Source organism: Lepisosteus platostomus, chromosome 12 (assembly GCF_059453375.1).
Source record: "Lepisosteus platostomus isolate fLepPlt1 chromosome 12, fLepPlt1.hap1, whole genome shotgun sequence".
Taxonomy (NCBI): Eukaryota; Metazoa; Chordata; class Actinopteri; order Semionotiformes; family Lepisosteidae; genus Lepisosteus; species Lepisosteus platostomus.
The window spans coordinates 40102891-40122890 of NC_142622.1; the positions used below are offsets into that span (position 1 = coordinate 40102891).

Genomic DNA, 20000 nt, shown 5'->3' on the forward strand with positions numbered 1-20000 from the left:
AGGAGATAATTTAATTTGGAATTAAAGAGTCTCTGTTGTGGGAAATTACCCAGTCAGGATGCTGAAGTGAACAGCAATGTGGCTTTATTTCTTCAGTGCTTGGAGAAAGATCTGTTCTTTCACCCTGCAATACAGAGTTAATATGCTTGGTTGATCATGCAGTATTTGCATATTGTAGATGGGAATTGTCCATATTATGAAAATAATGCTTATTTTTACAGATGCGGATCCCCAGAGGTCTAACTCAGCAAATATAAGATAGCTTCCAAAGTCCAATATGAAAACAAGTGCAAATACTAAAATATGCTCTAATAGCATGTCCAAGGCTAGTTCACAATAGAATACAGTTTTTGTATTTGTATTTTGTATTGAAGGTTTCAGAACCCAAAACATGCAATATAGGTCAGAATGGAACTATACAGAGATTATCCTTAGTTGATAATTTATAATTTTATGAATTCACATTAATGTGGCAGTGGGACAATAAAGAATATTAGTAGAATTTTAGCTTCATAGTATAAAGGATAATCTTTTTGTGTGCTCTAGGAAGAGTAGCAGGTTCTGGCTGAAGATCAACAGATAACATCACATTGATCCCATAATTTTTATCAGTCAGGAAGCGAATCTCATCATCAGGTTTCACAGACTTAGTGGAGATCTGAGTTCTCCTGACTGTTCTGGATTATTTAGGCTTGACTACATTAAAGAGACAGAGGCATACTTAATGGTGTTTCACTCAATGAATCAAAGTGTCTCAAGTCCTCACATTTACTGAAGCAGAAGTATCTTAAGTTTTAACTCAGTATTCCAAAACAGCAGCACAATACATTGTATGCAAATAGAAATGTACATTGTTACTTTAAAAAATAAAAAATAAGCATTTTGTAATTCTATGGTTCTTTAAATGGCAGAAGTTAAACTTTAAAGTCATTCCTAATTATACAGATCTCTTGATCTCCATCTGAGCTTTACGTTTCCTGTTTGCTTAAGAAACAATACGATAAAATGTGGGTGTGTTTTTTGAAGCTGAAGTGTTCTCTAGACAGACAAACTGTTGAGCAGACTTTGCAACAAAGATTTACTCTTGGCAGTGATTATTTGCCCAGATGCTGCATTCTGTGTGCTTGTAGTGCCAAGTGAATTGAAGTCTGTTTGCATAGCTAGGCGATTTTCAGAGCTTAAGAAAATCAGATGAAATGCTGTGTGTTGCTTGTATAATTTTGCCTTAAGCTCTGCATTTCAGAAAACGTGAACAGGTTATAAAATGTTCTATGACTTAATAGGTAGCTAGAAGAAAATAAATGTCAGCTTTATGGATTGTTTTTAAACCAGCATTTCTAACAGTGCAAAGGGAATTTAAATTTAAATAAACAACTTATTGTTTTTTTGTACATCATGAGCAGTGAACCTCCCAGCATAATGGTACCTGTAAGATAACCAGAAGGGAAATGGTTCTCACTTCCAAATGATGCATAGCCAAGCAGACAGCACTCATGTGTCACAAAACTAATTGTCTTGAAAAACATTTTGTGCTAGGATTGCATTATTTCGCAGCATCATATGTCACAACCTAGAACCTGTGTATTACTAACATCAATGGTTACTCCTCTAGGCAACCTGTAATTGTATTTGAAATTCACAACATCAAAATATGAAAGTGGCCTCTTGCTTTGAAGTTGTTTGGAAACTCTCTGACTCTCAATGATGTAGTAGAGAGTAGAGTATTCTACCCATATATGGAACATAAGCTCAGAGTAATTTCATTTTCCATGATGTTAGGCAACAATATTGTGGACAGAAATATTGCTGTATTTATTAATATACACCAATGCATATAATTTATTGTGGAAATTCATACATACCATATTTACATACTATATATATATACACATAACTGCTTAGTATATTATCAGGACAACAGTTTGTATCATTTTTGATAATGCAAAAATAACCCAACTTATGCACAACATTAAACCTCGGCAATAAAAGAGCATTGATGATATTTCAGAACTCCATGACACATTGTGAAATTTGCAAGGCTGAAGAGATATACCAGCTTCGTCTACAGCAGCAGTGTCTACCTGTCACCTGCATTCTGATGTCTAAGTCTATTGTCATATCATGCTTACATCTTACATATCATGCTGCTACTCCCTGAATTACAAAACATGCTTTGTTAGCTATTTGGTAGCTATTACCATTAAATCAAGCATGGCCACCTAACACTGAACCATGATAAGTAGGATGTTTTGGAACTAAGATGGGGTAATATGGATTGAGTAAAGAGCTGTAGTGCAGTATGACAGACAAGGTGAGATCACACAGTACTCGGGTAACCATCACCATTTTGAGTGAACTGCATCTTCAAGCTGAAAACATTCATCACGCCTTCCTTCTGTAGCAGAGAGATTGTACATTTGAGTCTTCTCACCTTCGGATCTTTAGATCCAAAATAGTCTTCAAAAATGCCGATTTCTCACTGCTTAGGAAGTTCAAGGGGAACTGTAGTTTTACACAGCAGCCAAAATCCTCCTTGCAGTTAACGATACCTTGTTATACAGTAGTTTTATGAATTGCATTTATCATTTGAATCACCCTTACATAACCCCTTAATTATAGGGCTGATTTAAACAGGCAAATTTTCAGTCATCATTTGAAAGATTGTCTTGTGTGGTGGTCCGAATATGACAGGGTACCAGACAAGAGTGGTGATGCTGATCATGACTAAATGTTATGGCTCCAATGGAAACTCACATAATCAAAAGTCCCCCTTTATTTTAGAGTAGTCAATGCAATCTCCACGTCATGGGTAACTGGTTTGGTATTCATATTTCACAGTTAACTAAGATGTTACATTTATTACATTAAAATGTGAAAGTGGGGTTAATAAACAGGAAAAAAATAAAAGATCCATTTTATTAACGGACTTCCTAGAATCAGATTAAACTAACATATAATGTCTCTTTCTAGCAAATATATAATGAAAATTAAATATGTGGCATACCCAATTAGTTCCACTTCTATTATATCCTACAGGCAAAATATTTCTACAATTGAGCCCTTACTGTATTCCTGGTGTCAATCAAAGGTGCTTTGAGCACGGCACAAGGGCATTTTTAAGGACTATTTTTAATTAAAGAATGCGAATGTGTAGACTGAGTCAGAGGTCACCCCCCCCAAAAAAAAAGAAACTAAGGCAAGGTCATCTGCTGATCCCTCATTATCGCTGAAAGGTCTTTAGTGGGAAGTTGCAGATGGTAAAGGTTAAGCCCTCCTCCATTTCTGCATCTGTATTTATGTTATTCTGTAGCTCTGAATTTGCACAGTTCAAAGAATGGCAACAAAGATCATTCTTGTCCTTAATTGGTACGTCTCATGCAGACACGATAAAGCAAATTGGTCTTTTTTTTTTCTTGAACAGAGGAGAATATGGGGGGTCTTAATGGAAGCTGGTGTTGGTGAACTAGTCACAAAGGAAAAATGAAAAGGTTTTTTTTTTTCAGGACTAGGGAATTGAGCTGAAAAATAAATGTATACATTTAGAATTCATAATTATATTAATTTAGGAATCTAATCGGGAATAAGCTACTCAATCACGTTGTTGGACGTCAGTAGCCTGGGACCCTTTACTAAAATTCATGAATCCTTAAGACTGGGCAGAATCCTCAGATCCATCAGCGCACTAGTAGCCAATGAGACTCACGTTTGTAATGTTCTTGCTGCTGAAAGCCCTTACGAAAACACAGATGTGATGGACACACACTGAAAAGAAAAACGATAAAACAGTAGCACATGCTTGAGAATGGAAAACTACATATGGCAATATTATAATATTATGTGATTGTTCTAAGTGTGTCTGTATTTCAGCAGTTGTGCAGTTTTCATTACATTCTGAGTTGATTGCATCCAGGACACAGACAAAATAGAACTCAAACGAAATAAATACAAATAATTTATTTATCATGACTGGAAACGATGATGTACAAATGTGTATCCTATTTTTTTTGTTTAAAATTGTCTCTGTCTGACCAAATACAGTACAGCATTTCGTTCAATTAAACGAGGAGTTATCTGCATGTACTGCGGCTTAGACTCTGGATAACATTCCCGAGACTGATCGCCGGGTGTCGCTTTAACTGTTCTCTCCGACAAAATATTACTAGACTATTTGAGGCCAGTGCCGTACAACCGAGCAAATATCCCAACCACCGTGGTCCCGGTCTCAAATCGCCGAACGATTCCCGCAAAGCACGGGCAGCCCCTGCACAGTTTGACACGGTAAGCCTCATTGCATTTGGGAAACAAAAACGTGTCGGTTTGAAATGCCTGACGAGAGCCAGTCTATTATAAATCCACGCTCTCCGGTTTCCACAAGCCCACGTACTGCACAGCGCAGCAAGTATGTGCTGGACGTTACGGTATACAGTACGGCGCAGCTCTCGCGATGTCCTCCATGTAACAGCTGAGCCCCCTGGAAAAGGGAAAGGCGAAAAATGCCTTCTGCAGTACTGGCACCACCAGGAGCTGTGTAAAAAATAAACATAGCGACTGTGGCTTCCAGGTAACGAGACGGCAAATTAGCGAACGCAAACCTTTCAGCGGACGAGGAGCGTTTGCCGGTTGTGTAAAATGAGCGGAGTATCCTTAAGGAAAAGCAGCACCTCTGCGCCCTGAACTGGCGTTCAGTTGCACTGTCACCACGACCATATGCTTTTCGAGTTGTTTTTAGGGAATGACAGCATATTTGTACATATTGTAAGCTGGCACGTGGGGATTTTCAGCATTTTGTAAGTGCAGTATTTTTTTAAAAAGTTGAACTTGGTATATCTGCTGTTATTATATACCAGCGAACCCTCCTGCAGTACGTCTAGCAGCCTGGTTGTTTTTTTTTTCCCCTTCTTTATCTGCGGTGGAGGCGTAGGTGAACAGTATAGTGCGTACATTTGTGTAATGTAACTGCTGGGATTTTCTTGTGCTGCTCCGTCGAGGGCTGTACTCTCTTTATTCTTGCACCTCAGTCTTAAAATTGTGACCATACTGGAGTGTTAAACAGAGAAGACTCCATTCGCGTAGCCCTTGGCTGGTGATGATGATCTTTCATCTGGTCTTTTCTTGAACGTTGGAAAGGCGAATGGGCATCAGCAGCATGGTTAAGTAATGAGTCTGAGACACCGAGGACTGTAAAGGGTCTCCTAGCCACACAGTCTCCATTTGACCGCGGGTGCATGTTTCATTGTTGAGTATAATTTACGATTTGGGGTTGGCTTTGTCAGTAACATTCAGAATTCTGAACAGTTGCATTAAGCACCCTATAAATCAAGACCAAAGAGATCACTTTCCCTTAACCAGGCATAATTAAATACTAATTGTACCCTAGAAGAACAATAATTATTCCTGCCTGTCATCTCTGAACTGTTTTTGAACAGTATGTATCTTTTACGGAGGTTGTGCCAGTGGAGTAATAATCTGAACATATTTTGATTTACATTCTGAGATTTTTTAAACATCACAGCAGACTGTACACATTTATTCAAACACTAACATAACCAGGATCCAGAAGAGGGCCACAATATAAAAACAAGTGTACACTGGTGCTGTTAGCCCCCTCTAGTGTGTACTGTCCTGTGTGGGAATTGGTCTCCCTTGGTCTCATCTGTATGTGTACCAAATTTCATTGCACCACACTGCAGATGTTTTCTCAGTATAGTTGTTTGGAAATGTTGCCTAACTTTATAAGTAGTTGTATGTACATTCAAGTCTACTTAATGGTACGTTACAAGGGACTGTGAAAATAACTATAATTCTTTTACATATGGTAATTATAGAAAGCTTACCTTATAATGAATTTTGGGGTGGGTGTTTTAAGACAAAAAAATGTGACATGAAAAGATGCCAGCATGACTTTTAAGACCTTTACTTTGATATTTTTATCCCCCTTGGCCATTGGCCTTGTGTCTTTGATCTGCTCTCCAGAGCAAGCACTTAGAAACTGCAAAACGTCTTGGTAGGGCCATAAATACAATCAAATGTATTACAAACATAACGAGCATAGTTAATGATTTTTTTGTTGGTTTACAAATAAGCCTATATATATTTTCTTAGAATGTAAGATAAGAAAACATTTAGGTTATCTTTTTTTATTTCCTGGAAGAAACCTGTAAATAGCAGGGAATGACAGCTTCCTGCCACAACAGCGAGACTGGTACGATCTGCAGAAATATGGCCCATAAAAAGTGAGTTGGGATCCCTATTTGCTGACCAGCAGTTCTCTCCGTTTGCTTGCCAGGATGGTGTGTGATATTGTGACGCTGAAGTAAGGACATGGCCACACCTCCGGTCGCTGGCGCTGGCATGCCTGCTGGAGCTTTTGGGGGGCAACAGGCACAGGCTGCCCGAGAGGTCAACACTGCCTCCCTGTGTCGCATTGGGCAAGAAACAGTGCAGGACATCGTCTTCAGGACTATGGAGATCTTCCAGCTCCTGAGGAACATGCAGGTGTGTGAAAACTGTAATTGTATCATGTGGTTCAAGGAGGTTGATGCATGAGCATGCGTGGGCTGCAAAGGGACAAGTCAGGGTTTATTCCAGGCTGAAAAGAGAAGAAAAACACAACGTTTCGGCTGTGGAGCCTTCTTCGGGTGTGAAGGCTCCACGGCCCAAAAGTTGCGTTTCTTTTCTTCTCTTTTCAGCAGGGAATAACCCTTTACTTGTTCCATTGTATAATGTGGTTATTCAGGTAATCTGTTTCTCATACACTTGATTATCATCGCACACAATCAGATTTGTTGCTTCTGTGGATCACCTACCACAAAGGGAGTTAAGCAGATTTCTCCCTCCAGTTTGGAACAGTCTGGGAGCCAGTGTTTCCAGCTGAAAGGGCCAATATTTCTAGAGCCTTTATCTCATAACAGTGCAGAATCATTGAGTTAGTGGTTTTCTGTTTATATGAACATAAACGTTTAATTCTGTCTTGTGCGTACAGTACCTTGCAAAAGTATTCAGACCCTTCCTATGGTCTTTCCTTTTGTGAAAACACAAAATGATGCTTACACATTTTTTACACTACTTATTTAATTCAAATCCTGAATGCTCAAACTAAAGAATTCTAGGGGAAGATATGGTACAGTAAATGTGAGCAGAAACTAAAGAGAAAAAAATTGAATATGCTGATTGCGACGTATTCTGACCTATGAACTCAATATTAGGTGGAAGCACCTTCGACTTCCAACTTTAAACACTTTCTTGGTGCACTTTTTGGTCATTTTTCTTGTCAGATTTGCTCAAGCTCAAGTTGCTTGGGGGATAGCTTATGGACAGTAGGTTTTTAGTCTTCCGGCAGATTCTCGCTTCTCAAGGATTCAAGTCAGGGCCACTCAAGGACAATACCTTTCTTATTTTTGATCAACTCCAGTGTAGCTTTGGTCTTTTCCTTTGGTTTGTCCTGCTGAAAGGTGAAGGTTTGTCCCAATTTTAGGTCTAAAGCAGGTTTCCCTCAAAGATGGTCCAGTATTGTGCTCCGTTTATGTCCATCGTCTGGAGAAGCATAACTGTACTGTAATGAAGCCACCACCATGCTTGAGAGAAGACATGCTGTTAACTGAGTGATGGACTATCTTGGGTTTGTGTCAGATGTAATGTTTTGCTGTTTTGCAGTTAATCCAAAAAGTTACAGTTTTTCTTGTTTTACCATAAAACTTTTTTTTTGCCACACATTTGCAGTATCATATACAGTAGGTTCTTTGTTGAAAACCCCATGAGGGGTTTGAAACTTTTTTTTTCAGTTCCATACATTTCCATCCCAAAATAAAAGCTGTACTTAATGTTTCTGATATGTTCTTTCTTGCATACGCTTAGCTGTTATCTGTGGCAGCCAAATGCCCGTATATCTAAAATGCTTTTGAAATTCTTATATCTCATACTTCTTGAACTATTGTCAGTTAGATACTGTGGCAGGTTTGAACCCTTGATTATAAAACAGCCAGTGACCTTACACTGCTTACTGGAGATGTGCGATATGAAAGTTATCCCTGACTGGTTGGTGATGATAAAAAAACAATCAAGCTTATGTAAATTGTAGACGCCAGGGTAGCTGACTGAACATTCTTAGTCTGGATCTGAATTTCCACTACATTTCTATGTCTCTTTTACAGTAGGTAGAACAAGGAAGGACTTTACATGAGCAACAATAACACTTAGCATAATACCCCACCAAAAAAAGAACCTGGATATTTTTGCGTTCTCATTTGAATTAGAAGTGCAAAGTCTTAATTTTTCAGTGCTTCTCCAATCCAAAAATATTCTTGGGATATTTCCATGGATGCTGATGTTCAGTAACTCAAGCTTAGGTGGTCCAGTTCCTATTTAGTATATTACGTTTAGAGCCATGTGCATTGAAAGCAAAGCATCTTGCAACTTCTTTTAACTTCAGCATTTTGAGTTGCGAGTGTGGAGCACGAGTCGCAATGGAATTAGCCATTGGTTGATGCAAAAAGTACACTGCATTCGAGTTTGGATATTATGTAAGGTTTAAGAGTCCAGATGTCCTGTTTTTTTTTGCAGTTACCCAATGGAGTCACGTACCATGCAAGCACACATCAAGACCGACTGGGCAAGCTACAGGAGCATCTGCGGCAGCTCTCTGTGCTCTTCAGGAAGCTCAGGCTGGTGTATGACAAATGCAATGAAAACTGTGCTGGGCTGGACCCTGTACCTGCAGAGGTGAGAACGCTTGTCTATTTTCCGTTGATTTCTCTGGAAATCTGCAGATGCCTTTGCTATCATTTTTATTTTTGCATTACTGTGCACACCATGCTTAAGTGCACTGAGGCCCTACTGAGTTTAAACCTCAAGACCAGTATAGGACATACTGGGGGGATTATATCTTTTTCATCTACATCTCGAGAGTCTGAATTGTTTGTGTACTTCCTCCCTATGTGGCACAACCAGTGAACTGATCGCATGTCACAGTCCAGTACTGAATAGATTCTTTCTTTGCAAGGATTAAAGAGGTCCCTTATTGTCTTTTACGATAGGATCACATTGCACGTTGCAGTTCTAGAATCTGTAATTAATGACAGTAGCAGAGTTTAAAGGAGTTCATAATCAATAGAGTGTGCATCTTCTGATGGGTTCAGAGTGTCGTAAGGCAGGTTAGTTTTACCTTTCTGACGATATGATATCGCAATAGTAATCCTGCTCAAGTTCAGACATTTGGAGTACAGTATGTGCTTGGCTGAGGAGCCAGTGGTGTGAAGCCACTGTCTGTGGGATTATGACTGAATGCCTCTAAATCAGCATCCTCCTCAAAAGGTATGGCACAGTCCTTCCTGTTTTTATATTTTACCTAGATGATTCTGCATGTGGAGCGATGAAAAGGTCCATCTGGTGAATAAAGGCGACAGACGCAACTTTGCATCTTTTTTTAGATTTTTTAGATGCAAATCTTTTTCCCAGAGAGAAAATAAGTGTGAAAGTAAATGTTCTTTTAAGATTGATGCATTCCGTAGGCAAAACATGCAAAGCAACATGACCATTAGGTAGGTAGGTCCCTTTTCAGGCCATAAAGGCCCATGGGGAATGGGGGGCAAGGGCCACCATATTTCTTGACCATCCGACAGTGGAGGTGGAGATGGTGTAACATGACCATTAGAAATGTTTAAATGAGTTTTCCAGTTCTGCTGTTATTAAGTAAAATGGAATCAAGTAAAGCAGAGGGTACAGCATGTCAGAATTTAAATTTGGTCACTCTGTTTCTTTAAACACCGAGACACAGCATCACAGGCAATCAGAGGGAATGGTGACTGACTGACAAATTGAAGAAAAGTGAAAACAGCTGGGCAAGCATACACGTCTGTATTCATAATGTATTTTCCACTGTGGCAGGCTTTCAGCATTTTTCTATGAAAAGAAAAACAAATTTCAAAAAGAAAAGGTTTCATGGCTGCTGGGTCTCTTAAATGAATGTTCTGAAAGATTTATGTGATGCCTGACAGCTTTAATGCATTGTATATTCTTTTCCTCCAAGTTCAAAAAGCACGTAAACTTAATATGGTGGTGGAGATTTACAGCTGTTGTTCAGGGAGCGCTTTGTTTTGAATTTGTCTGCAACCTTTTAAACTGATGGGTGAAAACTGCAAAGAAAAGAATGGTATTGCATTTAGTACTAAGTGATTCTTGGAAAACTCTTAGAAACAAAGGTAAATTTCTGATACGACTAATTTGAGGATTTTATTCCCAGCACACATGAATGTGTTCTGAACAGAAATATGCACCTGTTTTTCCACATTCAATTAGAATATGATAGATTTGAAGTAGAACTGGTTCTTAAGTGGCTCAATGAGTAATCATGCTTGGTTGGTGTCCACGTTGAGCCCTCTAGTGCAGACAGCTCTGGTTTGAAATTTGACTGTTGTGAACCAGCTGTTTTTCTGAAGATACAGTATGCAGCTGACTGCATGCAATCTGGATTGACAAGACTTTAGTCAGCATGGGTAACCTCAGTATGCCAGGAACCGTGATCCCCAAATCCTCAAGACTTTCCTGATAGCAGTTCTTACCTGTTTGTACAAAGGTCGTAACTTAATAAAACAGATGAAAAAATAAATTATCAAAATAATCAGAAAATTTTGCTTCCAAACTAGCCTGCTTATGGTGAAAAATGGCAAAATTCATATCCATTGATGTTGTTGAATGTTATGTTATAGATACTCATATTTTGTCCTATGTTCTTTCTGTGTTAGTATAGATGCAACCACCCCTTGGCATTCTGGTTTTGAATGAAATAACTTTTATATTAAACACAGTAAAACGCAGTAAAAGCAGGGGTACTTAAGAGTAATCCGTGTAGTGTAAGAGAAGTTGGTACTGAGCTGTCTAAGTTCTAGTCTGATGTAAAACAGATTAACAAGGTTCACCTCCTGTGTGCTTTTTCAGATGGAAAAGAGTCACTGCCTTAGTAGAGGATACCTAGCGAAGTAGCTTATAGTGTCATTCTTAGCCTCAATATTTCATTTAAAAGTTCTTCCAATGACTGGGAAACATTACAGCCCTATTCTGTTCTGTACAGAGAGTCCATAAATACAAGAGACAATGAGAACTGCCTTTCTGCTGACCACAGCTTTAAAAATTTCATATTAATTTTAGCTTAGAATCAAATGGTCTTCCTTTCCCAGCAATGCATGTCCATATTTTTAATATCCAGTATGTATTTGTTTCCTGTGCCACAGACCTGCCCAGTGTTTATGGCTTGGCTGAATGTGCAAGAACAAATGCACTCAATCATTAGGGCTTTTCCACTTGTCTTTTTCTGTTCACCACAGTGGACCACACCAACAGTACAATCTGGATGTTAACTAGAAGCACTGAAAATGAGCCGCTGAAAAAGTCCAAATGAACACAACATGAAAATATACTTAGATTACTTTATGACTGCACTTTAAGGAGCTGTAGCTGGACATATTAATATTGCATACATCATTATGAAATATAAAATTCTGCTTTTTATTTAAAGCAGTGGTTCATTTTTTTTTGTACTCCGTTCTTTTGTTTCCTTTTTTTAGGTGGTTTGTTTTTAGTGTTTTCTACCAGTGTTGCCGACCGTGGTTTTTCTACCACACTTTCTGATGCAAAAAAGTTTAATTATATCTAAAAATGATGAAGGATGCCCGTGTTGTTGTTTAGTATTAGATTATAGAAGTTCCATCTTACAGTATGTCTAATGGTCATAGCCATTCGTTTTAATTCTGCAGACGTAGCGGATGCACATCACAGTAGTGCCAGTAGGTGTCAGTATGACTTACACTAAATGGAGGGTGAGCCAGTAACTTCTGACTTTACTTTAAGCATCAGAGTGGTATATAGCTGTTATCGATTGCTTGCAAGGTCGTGCAAGAAGGGACTAAAAAGCATTTAGTGATTCTCTGATGTACATTTTTTGTGGTGTTTCTTTTGGATCAACAATCCTTTATGTGTTGTAAGTATACTGTACACTTTCCCTTGGGAAAGGAACTACAAAAACCTACCCATAGCAGACTGACATATCTGGGCATCGTATTTACAGCAGATGATGGAATACTCTCCTTTAGGGAAGGACAGATAGAGATTTTTTTTTATCGACACCTGGCAAAACACCTGAGAATGTTGGATAAAACATGGATATTTCTCAGAAAATGTATTTCCTGAAATCATGGGGTTTTGTGAGAGGCTTACCTTGTAATATCCTCTGCTCTGAGGTAATGCTTGCCCATTATTTCTAACCTGAACTGTGCCAGTAGCCACTGTGATCAGGAATTCTCCAAGGGAGGAGTACTGTTAACCAAGCTCTGCTAGAGCTGTTTGGCTTGATGTTGTCTTGGGAATTTTCAGCTCATTACACAATAGTAACCTCTGCTGCTAGTTGATTTTCTGAGGGTTTATGGCATTGTTAGTGAGAGGTTTGAGTGGAGAGCTGTGTCAGCATGAGTTGGCTGCAAAGGAACAAGTAAAGGTTAATTCTGTGCTGAAAAGTAGAAAAAAAAAATGTAAGTGTGGAATTAACCTTTTCTTGTTTGATGATTAGCGAGAGCTAGGTTGGGCCCTACATCCACACAATATCAGCTGTTTGTGCTTTGGAGGTTCCATTAAGCAAAGAAGCTTAGGTTTTCTAAGCTTAAAGCATGGTTGTATTGGAGGACACACATATATTGTCTTCATTCTAGTAATCAGTTTTTAATTCAGTTTCTTCTATGAAAGCAATAAGATAACTATACATTGCATTTTTAAGAACATTAAACCTGGAACATAAGATGATCCCTTAAGCTGGCAGATCCTATGTTGTATGTATGGGATTGGGAGTATTTCACTGAATGTATAGAAGTGGTGAAGGTACAAGGCTGAGCAGTGACTGTCCTCCCACTGACTGCATTGTTTCTATCCCAGCTGTCAGTGCCAAAAGTGGTGACTAACTTGAGAGCACGCAGTGTTGCAGGAATCCATTGATTGTCTTTGGCATTTCAAATCCGTTCAGCAGTGAGGTTAAACAATGGTTGGCTACTCCTACATGTTAAAAGTAGACAAAAATACAACGGAAGAAAAAAAACCCGGTGCTTCCCACAAGATGATCTTTTTCTGTAGCATTTGATACTTTTTATTAAAAAGTCTGTAGATTTTTTTTCCATCTCTTTAATTAAAAACCTATTCATGTGTTCCTTGTCTTTTTCTGTACAGCAGCTGATACCGTACGTAGAAGATGATGGATCAAAGCACGATGACCGTTCAACAAATCTGGCTCGCTACGCAACTGAGGAAAGGAGAGAGGTGTTGGAGGTGAACCAGGTGAACAGCTCTTCCTCTCCTTGTTCCTTATATTACCAAATGCTGTGCATGATATACCTCTGCCCCATAGATCTTACACTGCATGATAGTCAAACTGATCACTTTATTCCCTTTATCATACAATATTAAAATAAACAGCTTTAATATAGAGAAAGAGGTTAATCTATCCCTTCTTCTCCATCAAACAAAGTAGAGCAAATGCAAACAACCAGGAAACTGGCCTTGTGCATCGCTAGTGTCTCTCATTTTCAGTGCTTAATGTAGTAAAGCATACAGTATGTGCATTTAAAAGGCAATTGTCATTGTAACTACACCAGATCCTAACTGAACAAAAACCAGTTGTTGTGAGACAGTTTTCATCAGAAGAGTGGAAGACAGTCTTGTGCTGTTGCAGTCTTTATTGAGCTTAATAAGCGCAGCAATGTGTTGTTGAGTCTGCCCTGCAGGACAGAGAAACTGCAAGGGGCTTCTCAACTCTTATAGACAACACAGGCTCAGAAAGAAGTTTGTTTCACACCTTTGAGCGTTTGTCCTGTTCTTTGAGGGTTTCTCCTGGCCTTTGATAATGTGATTAATTACCCTTAACTCTTTGTAGAAGGAAATTGGTTACACCAGTCAGCTTTGTCCTGTCTTCACATACCATTGGATAAAGGCTAAATAAACAGATCCCAGCAATTACTCTAATACCTTCCACCATGTGGATTTAAGAGTAATGTTGTTGTGCTGATTATGTGTAATGCATGCCCCACTTCACAATTCATTACCCTCTGGGTATAGGTCGTTTTTCTATCATTCATCCATCATCAGAAAGCTACTTATTCCTGGTAAGGCTTATGGTAACCTGACCCTGTAAGAGAAGTATAGGATGCAGGGAAAAATGACCAAGGAAAGGATACTAGTTCTTCACAAGCCATTCACCCACAAAGACAAGTTAGAGCTAGCAGTCAACCTAACCAGCGTGTATTTAGGAGATGGGAGGAAATCAGCTGAAGAAAACACAGTTGGGGACAACATGTAAACTGCACAGATGGAACTTAACCAGTGTGAAGCAGCTGTGAGTTAGCAGCACCAGCCAGAAGACCACTGTGCTACTCTTGTATCATTGTTAACTGCATTTTAAATATTTCAGTTGTTATAATTGCACTGTACATACAGTACAGTACATCTCCAATCTGCTGAAAAATTGTCAGGACATCTGGTTTGGTAACTGGTAAAAATAAATGCACATGTATCGGTAAAGCAAGACTGAAATTTAAACCTAGAGTATAATTGGATATCACATGACAATTAGCATCAGAAATGTAAAGTATTATGTGACACAGATGCCCATGCAGACAACTGATGATTATGCCTTTTGAGAATATTTTCTGTGGGATTGGGGTTCATTTAAACATTAAAAGACATGGTTTCTTATCTGTCTTTTAAAACCTTTTTGTTCAAATTATTTTCAGATGATTTTGTCTGTTTTATTGCATTTGATCTGAAACCAACCAGTTTTTTTTTTTGGGGGGGGGGGATTAATTTTACAGCCGAAGTCCTGACCACTTGGTCATTAAAAACCCCATGACACTGTTCGTAAGAGTAGGGCTGTTAAGGCCAGTGGCCTTCTAAATCCCACCCTGGGCTCTCCCACTCCGGTTAATTTAAATTTTACTCTTAATTTAAATGTGAATCAGTTTCTTTCAGATGTGTATAGGGGCTGCAGGTGCATAATGGCTGCTGTGTGCCACCCAAGTAGATGATGCACTTTGTGCTGTTTTCCACTGTTTGTTTAAAGTACTTTGAGGTCCTTCAGGATGCAAAGACCTATATAAATATATCTTTATTATTACATTTCTTCAAGAGCTTCTGTCTTCAACAGAGTGCACATACAATCTGTCTTGGTGTCTGTTGTTAATTTTGTGCAGGTTATTTTTGGTTATGGTTACCATTTCAGCAAAGAAGTCCTTGTGGTTTGTCAGATCTGATTGATTGTGAGGCAGTGTGCAGTGGAAACAGATTAGTAAAACAGTGCTGTAAAACCCCAATGTTGAAAGAAAAAACATTTAATCTGTCCTACATTTATGTTTCCCTCCCCTCATTTTATGTATTTATATGTAGAAAGATCTTTTCAGGAGAAAATTGGATTACTTTAACACTGTAATCATAATTAACAAAGAATCTTTATACCATTGCACTCACCACAGTTATTCCTGCTCCTACTGCTGCTACAATTGTTCGTGATAATAACTGTCGTCATCACCACAGTTTTTCCCTGTGGTTTGTATTTCTAAAGAAACAGTGGAGATCACCATTTGACTAATTCTCTACAGAACATAGTAAAGATACAAAAAATATAAATATTGCTTTCTTGTTTTGCTTTGTTGTAAATTTAATGAAAATAAATACTCTAATTTTCCATTCTACACCAGCTATAAATAGTCCTAAAAATGTTTTGTTAAACAATTAAATTGTTTATGCAATATGTGTTTCACTTAAAATCCAAAGAAATTGTAACAGTTAGTGTAACGGTTAGTGTTACAAACGGTTAGCGCACAGATGGATGAGTTGAGCAGTCCTGGGGTGTTCTACTTTATTACTATGACTCAGTAGTCAATCTTCTAGCTACAATATAGTAAATCTATGGAACTAAACAGAAATCTGAATGAGAAGACAGATGTTACGACCTTCTGTGAAGCTGCTCTGATTGGTGCCAGGTCTGGTTCATTAAAGACCTTTAAATTAATGTTATTAAATTGAAGAACCATCTTTTTTTAAATGAATTGCTCTGACCTTTTATGAAATACATTTAACTTTTTTCATTTAAGCATTTGTGCCCAAGTGTGTAGGTTCTATTCTTTAATGCTAAAATGCCATATTTTCTTTAATGTATTAATCCATATTTTAGAGTTGTATAGTTTCTTGCTGTTTTCAAGCGCTTCAGTGTAGAGATACATGAGGCATCATTAATCTGTAAAACCAAAGAGCAAAACATTTCCCTTAATGCAAGCTTCGAGCAGTGGAGAGATAGATCATTCTCATGTCTCTTTTTCTCATTTGTGGGCCATCTTCCACTGTGTTATAAGAGCACACATTTCACATTGTGGTAATTGTAATTTGACTGAACTGCATTAGTGACGGTAATGCAAAATCCATGCTTCTTTTGTTGAAAACGTGCTTATGGGATCCATCAGTTCATAATGACACCAGTCACAGTGTTATTCAGTATTATGCTGCAGAGTGATGGGAAAAGTTAATATTATGTTTTTAGCTGCAAGAATCAAGAAAACACTGTTTTGTAGTTAAGAACGTACTAAAGCTTATAAATATTAAAGGCTATATTGGCCCATCGTTCTTGTTTCATTGCTAATAGCTTATTGATCCAAGGATTTTCAGCAAACTTCTGAAAGATAACAGGGAATCTGCATTCTCGCTGATAGCTTGTTACTAGCGTTACTTGATACTGTTTGGATTGCAGTACACAAAAAAGCAGACAGCTTGAAGGTATAGAATTTTAAGTTAACAAAATTCAGAATTCCACAAACACACAATGTGTATTACAGTACATACAGTATGTACATACATGGCTTTGTTAATTAATATAGAAAAAAACAAAATTTTAAACTATAAAGAAACAGCAAATTTTGTAAAATGCCAATAAATATGAAGTTAGATTTTAAGGATGCTGAATTAGACTTGTTTAGACTTTTTGTACTGATCTGATGGCACACAGAAAAATACTGTATATCTAATTGTTTATAAATACAGTAAATATGTTAAAAGAATTCCAGTTAAATTACTTTATTGCTCAATTATACAAATAGGCATTTTGCATTTTAAAAGTCTCCCATTCAAGTCCCAGAATTCTCTCTGAGTCCCAGCAGTCCCTTCTTTTAATTTTTCCTTTAGGATAGTAAACACGAACAACTGTAACTCTATACAGCCAGATTCCCACTGTTAGAACCCTCCTCACTGTACATGCCTTATGGGCATATTATATAATCAAATCCTGATATGTGACATGACGTTCATCCATTCCATAAGATGTTTGAGCAATCTGTACAAATGCTGCCGTATGATTGATTGATTACTGTCATCTGTCCTTTGTCACAAAGCTGCTTATTCCTAGGAAGGCTCACGGCAACCCTGAGGCCTTCTGGAAACACAGGCCAAAAGCCAGGACTACTACACTCTGGATATTATGTAGGACCAGTTCCTCACAGTGATGCCAATTAATCTAGTCAAAAAGAAGCCAACTAGAAGAAACGCACATGAACAAGGGGTGGATGAACTCCACACAGAAGTTGTTCCTGCCCAGAATCAAACCCAAGGAGTTTGTGAGGCAGGAGCTTCGATTTACAATACATGTGAATTATAAAAGTAAAAGAAATCGTGAGAAATCGTGGAATGGTATGAAAATAAAAATGATTTCTAACTGTTAATTGAACTATGACATGAAATGATACAAACAGGAGTGCATCGCAATAAAAAAATAATAGGATAAGACACGCGTCTTCAGTTCTAGTCCTAATGGGCCACAAGGTCTTCTGGTTTTTATTTCATGTCTTAATTGCCTTATTGAATTATCATTTGCTTAATCAAATCAGTTAGGGCCTTGGCCCATGTCTTTAGCAGGAATTAATTTAAAAAGATTGATACAAACTGCTGGACTGCTGTCTTAAAGCAACAGATTGGAGACCTTGCAGGAAATAACATGAGCAAACTCAATTAACGATCGAGTTTGTCGTGTAGATCATCATATAGATTTGAACAGCTGTAAGGCCTATGAAAACCTAAAATGTATGCTCAACATTTGAGTTTAAACATATAATATTGTACAAAATTGGAAAAACTGTGGTTATACACAGATATGGAGGACATTTCTCCTGCAGTGCCAACCTAATAAATGTTGAGTAGTTTTATTCTGGCTTTTTTTTAATCAAGAGATGTGGGCCAAGGATTTAACTTCACACTGAGTCATTTTCACTTAAAAGCTATTTGTGTAGAAAAAACAGATTTTTTTCTCATTTTCTGTACTACACATTTTCCTCACACTGAAACTCTGTGGGCTGATGGTTCTTGCAGGACAGTCACCCATCATTTTAACTTCATTGTGCAGCTGGCTCACATCTCTAATGTCCTGTGCAACTGCAGCCCCAGGTATCTCTTGAGTTCATGTTCCTCCCTGTGTTGGTCTGGTTTTCTCCAGGCATTCTGGTTTCCTCACAAATAGATGAGCTGCAGAGCACTGGGGGGAGGAAAAACCTCATTTAACTGAAAGGAAACCTCCGGGAGTCCACGACTGAGAGCTACCCGCTCCTCCGGGTTAAAAACCTTTGAGTTGAGGAAGGGGGGGACGGGTAGAACTCCAGAGGAGCGAGACAAAAAAACAGACAAAACACGTAAAAAAGCACGCACAACAAAAATAAACCCTGACGGAACAAGGGGACAAACAACACGAACAGGGAGACAGGGAACAAGAAGCCGGGAAATAGGACAAGAGAGGCCAGGAGACCGCTTGTGGGGTCCAGTGTGGCTAGGCATTCTGTCACTGAAGCCAGGGCTAGCCGTGGAGAGAGACCGGTGAGATGGGAGGACCCTATGTGTAGCGGCAGGAACGAAGCGAACATGGAGGTTCAGTCCGGGCTCAAGGTGAGCCCTCAGATAGCGGATGTGGGGCGACCTGGTGAGGCCAGCCTCTCGACAACCGATCCAAATGCCAAGCGAGGAGGATAGGGAGAACAAAACACACCGGAAGAAAAAGTAAAGCGCAGGGAAACTAGGAACAGGACCGAGCAGGAGCGCCCTCTAGATGTAGAGGGCGTGACAATTGTAAACCATTCCTTTCCATGTGACCCTGCAGTACACTGGTGTACCATCCAAGAAAAGGGAAGTCATGTGCTCTCAGATCCTTCTTGCACACTGTGCTTCTGGGATAGGCTTCAGTTTAACATGTTTCTAATAGGAAACCAGCAGCTTTCTTGATAGCAGCTGGGTGAACACATTTTTACTCCTTACCTACTGCAAAGCTAATGACAGCTAATGCTTTTTGTTTGTGTAATTCATTTTTAAATATGCCTTACACAAAACGCATTTAAGAAAACATAATCTTTTTAAATATAATGAAGGTTGGCAAAAATAATCCTGTACCCCCATTCCAGCCATTTGATTTGCATTAGCTGTTTTAGTGTGTTAGGATGCCAAGAGCTGTTTTTGTTCTGTTTTCCTAACTCTTTTTTTTCCCGTTAGATTCAGATAGGACTTCAACATTTGGTATTCTCCCTGTAGAATGTATAATAGTGATTTGCACCTTCAACACAGTTCTTTTGCAGACTTAATCATATACTGAGGGATAACCTAATTAAAATGTGTTTTTTTTGCTGATTTTCTGATTTTGCCGCTAATTAGCTACAGAAGAATTTTTGTGAGAGGGTGAGATAGATTATGACAATTTGAAAATTATATTCAGAGGACCAAAGCAGTATATAAAGTAGTAAGTAAAACTCAGGTGGCAAAGGGTTTGAATTAATTGACACGACCTTTTAGGAAAGCTGATGCTTGGTATGGATTTTCTCAAGTATCGCACCCTTAGTTTTTTAATTAAAGTGTTGCTTTCTTGGCTGCCCTTCCATGTTCCTTGAAAAACGCACATGCATAGATATACATTCATAAGAAAACCTCTGTAAATTCAGTGATTAGTTTCTTAATTT

The 20000-nt window shown here is 38.5% G+C and overlaps 1 protein-coding gene across 4 annotated transcripts in view; it reads left to right on the forward strand.

Annotated features, from left to right (window-relative positions):
- The first annotated feature begins 4128 nt into the window (after positions 1-4128).
- Positions 4129-20000, forward strand: part of med30 (mediator complex subunit 30) — a 30799-nt gene continuing 14927 nt past the window's right edge. Inside the window, exons 1-4 of one of the 4 annotated variants that reach the window (XM_088601899.1) lie at positions 4129-4278; positions 6287-6495; positions 8560-8718; positions 13204-13311. In XM_088601899.1, coding sequence (XP_088458025.1) covers positions 6322-6495; positions 8560-8718; positions 13204-13311 — 441 coding nt within the window. In that variant the 5' untranslated portion in view covers positions 4129-4278; positions 6287-6321. Of the gene's footprint in view, positions 4279-4416; positions 4562-4590; positions 4788-6286; positions 6496-8559; positions 8719-13203; positions 13312-20000 lie in introns of those variants that run through there. The other 3 variants (XM_088601901.1, XM_088601898.1, XM_088601900.1) reach the window with 3 other exon arrangements.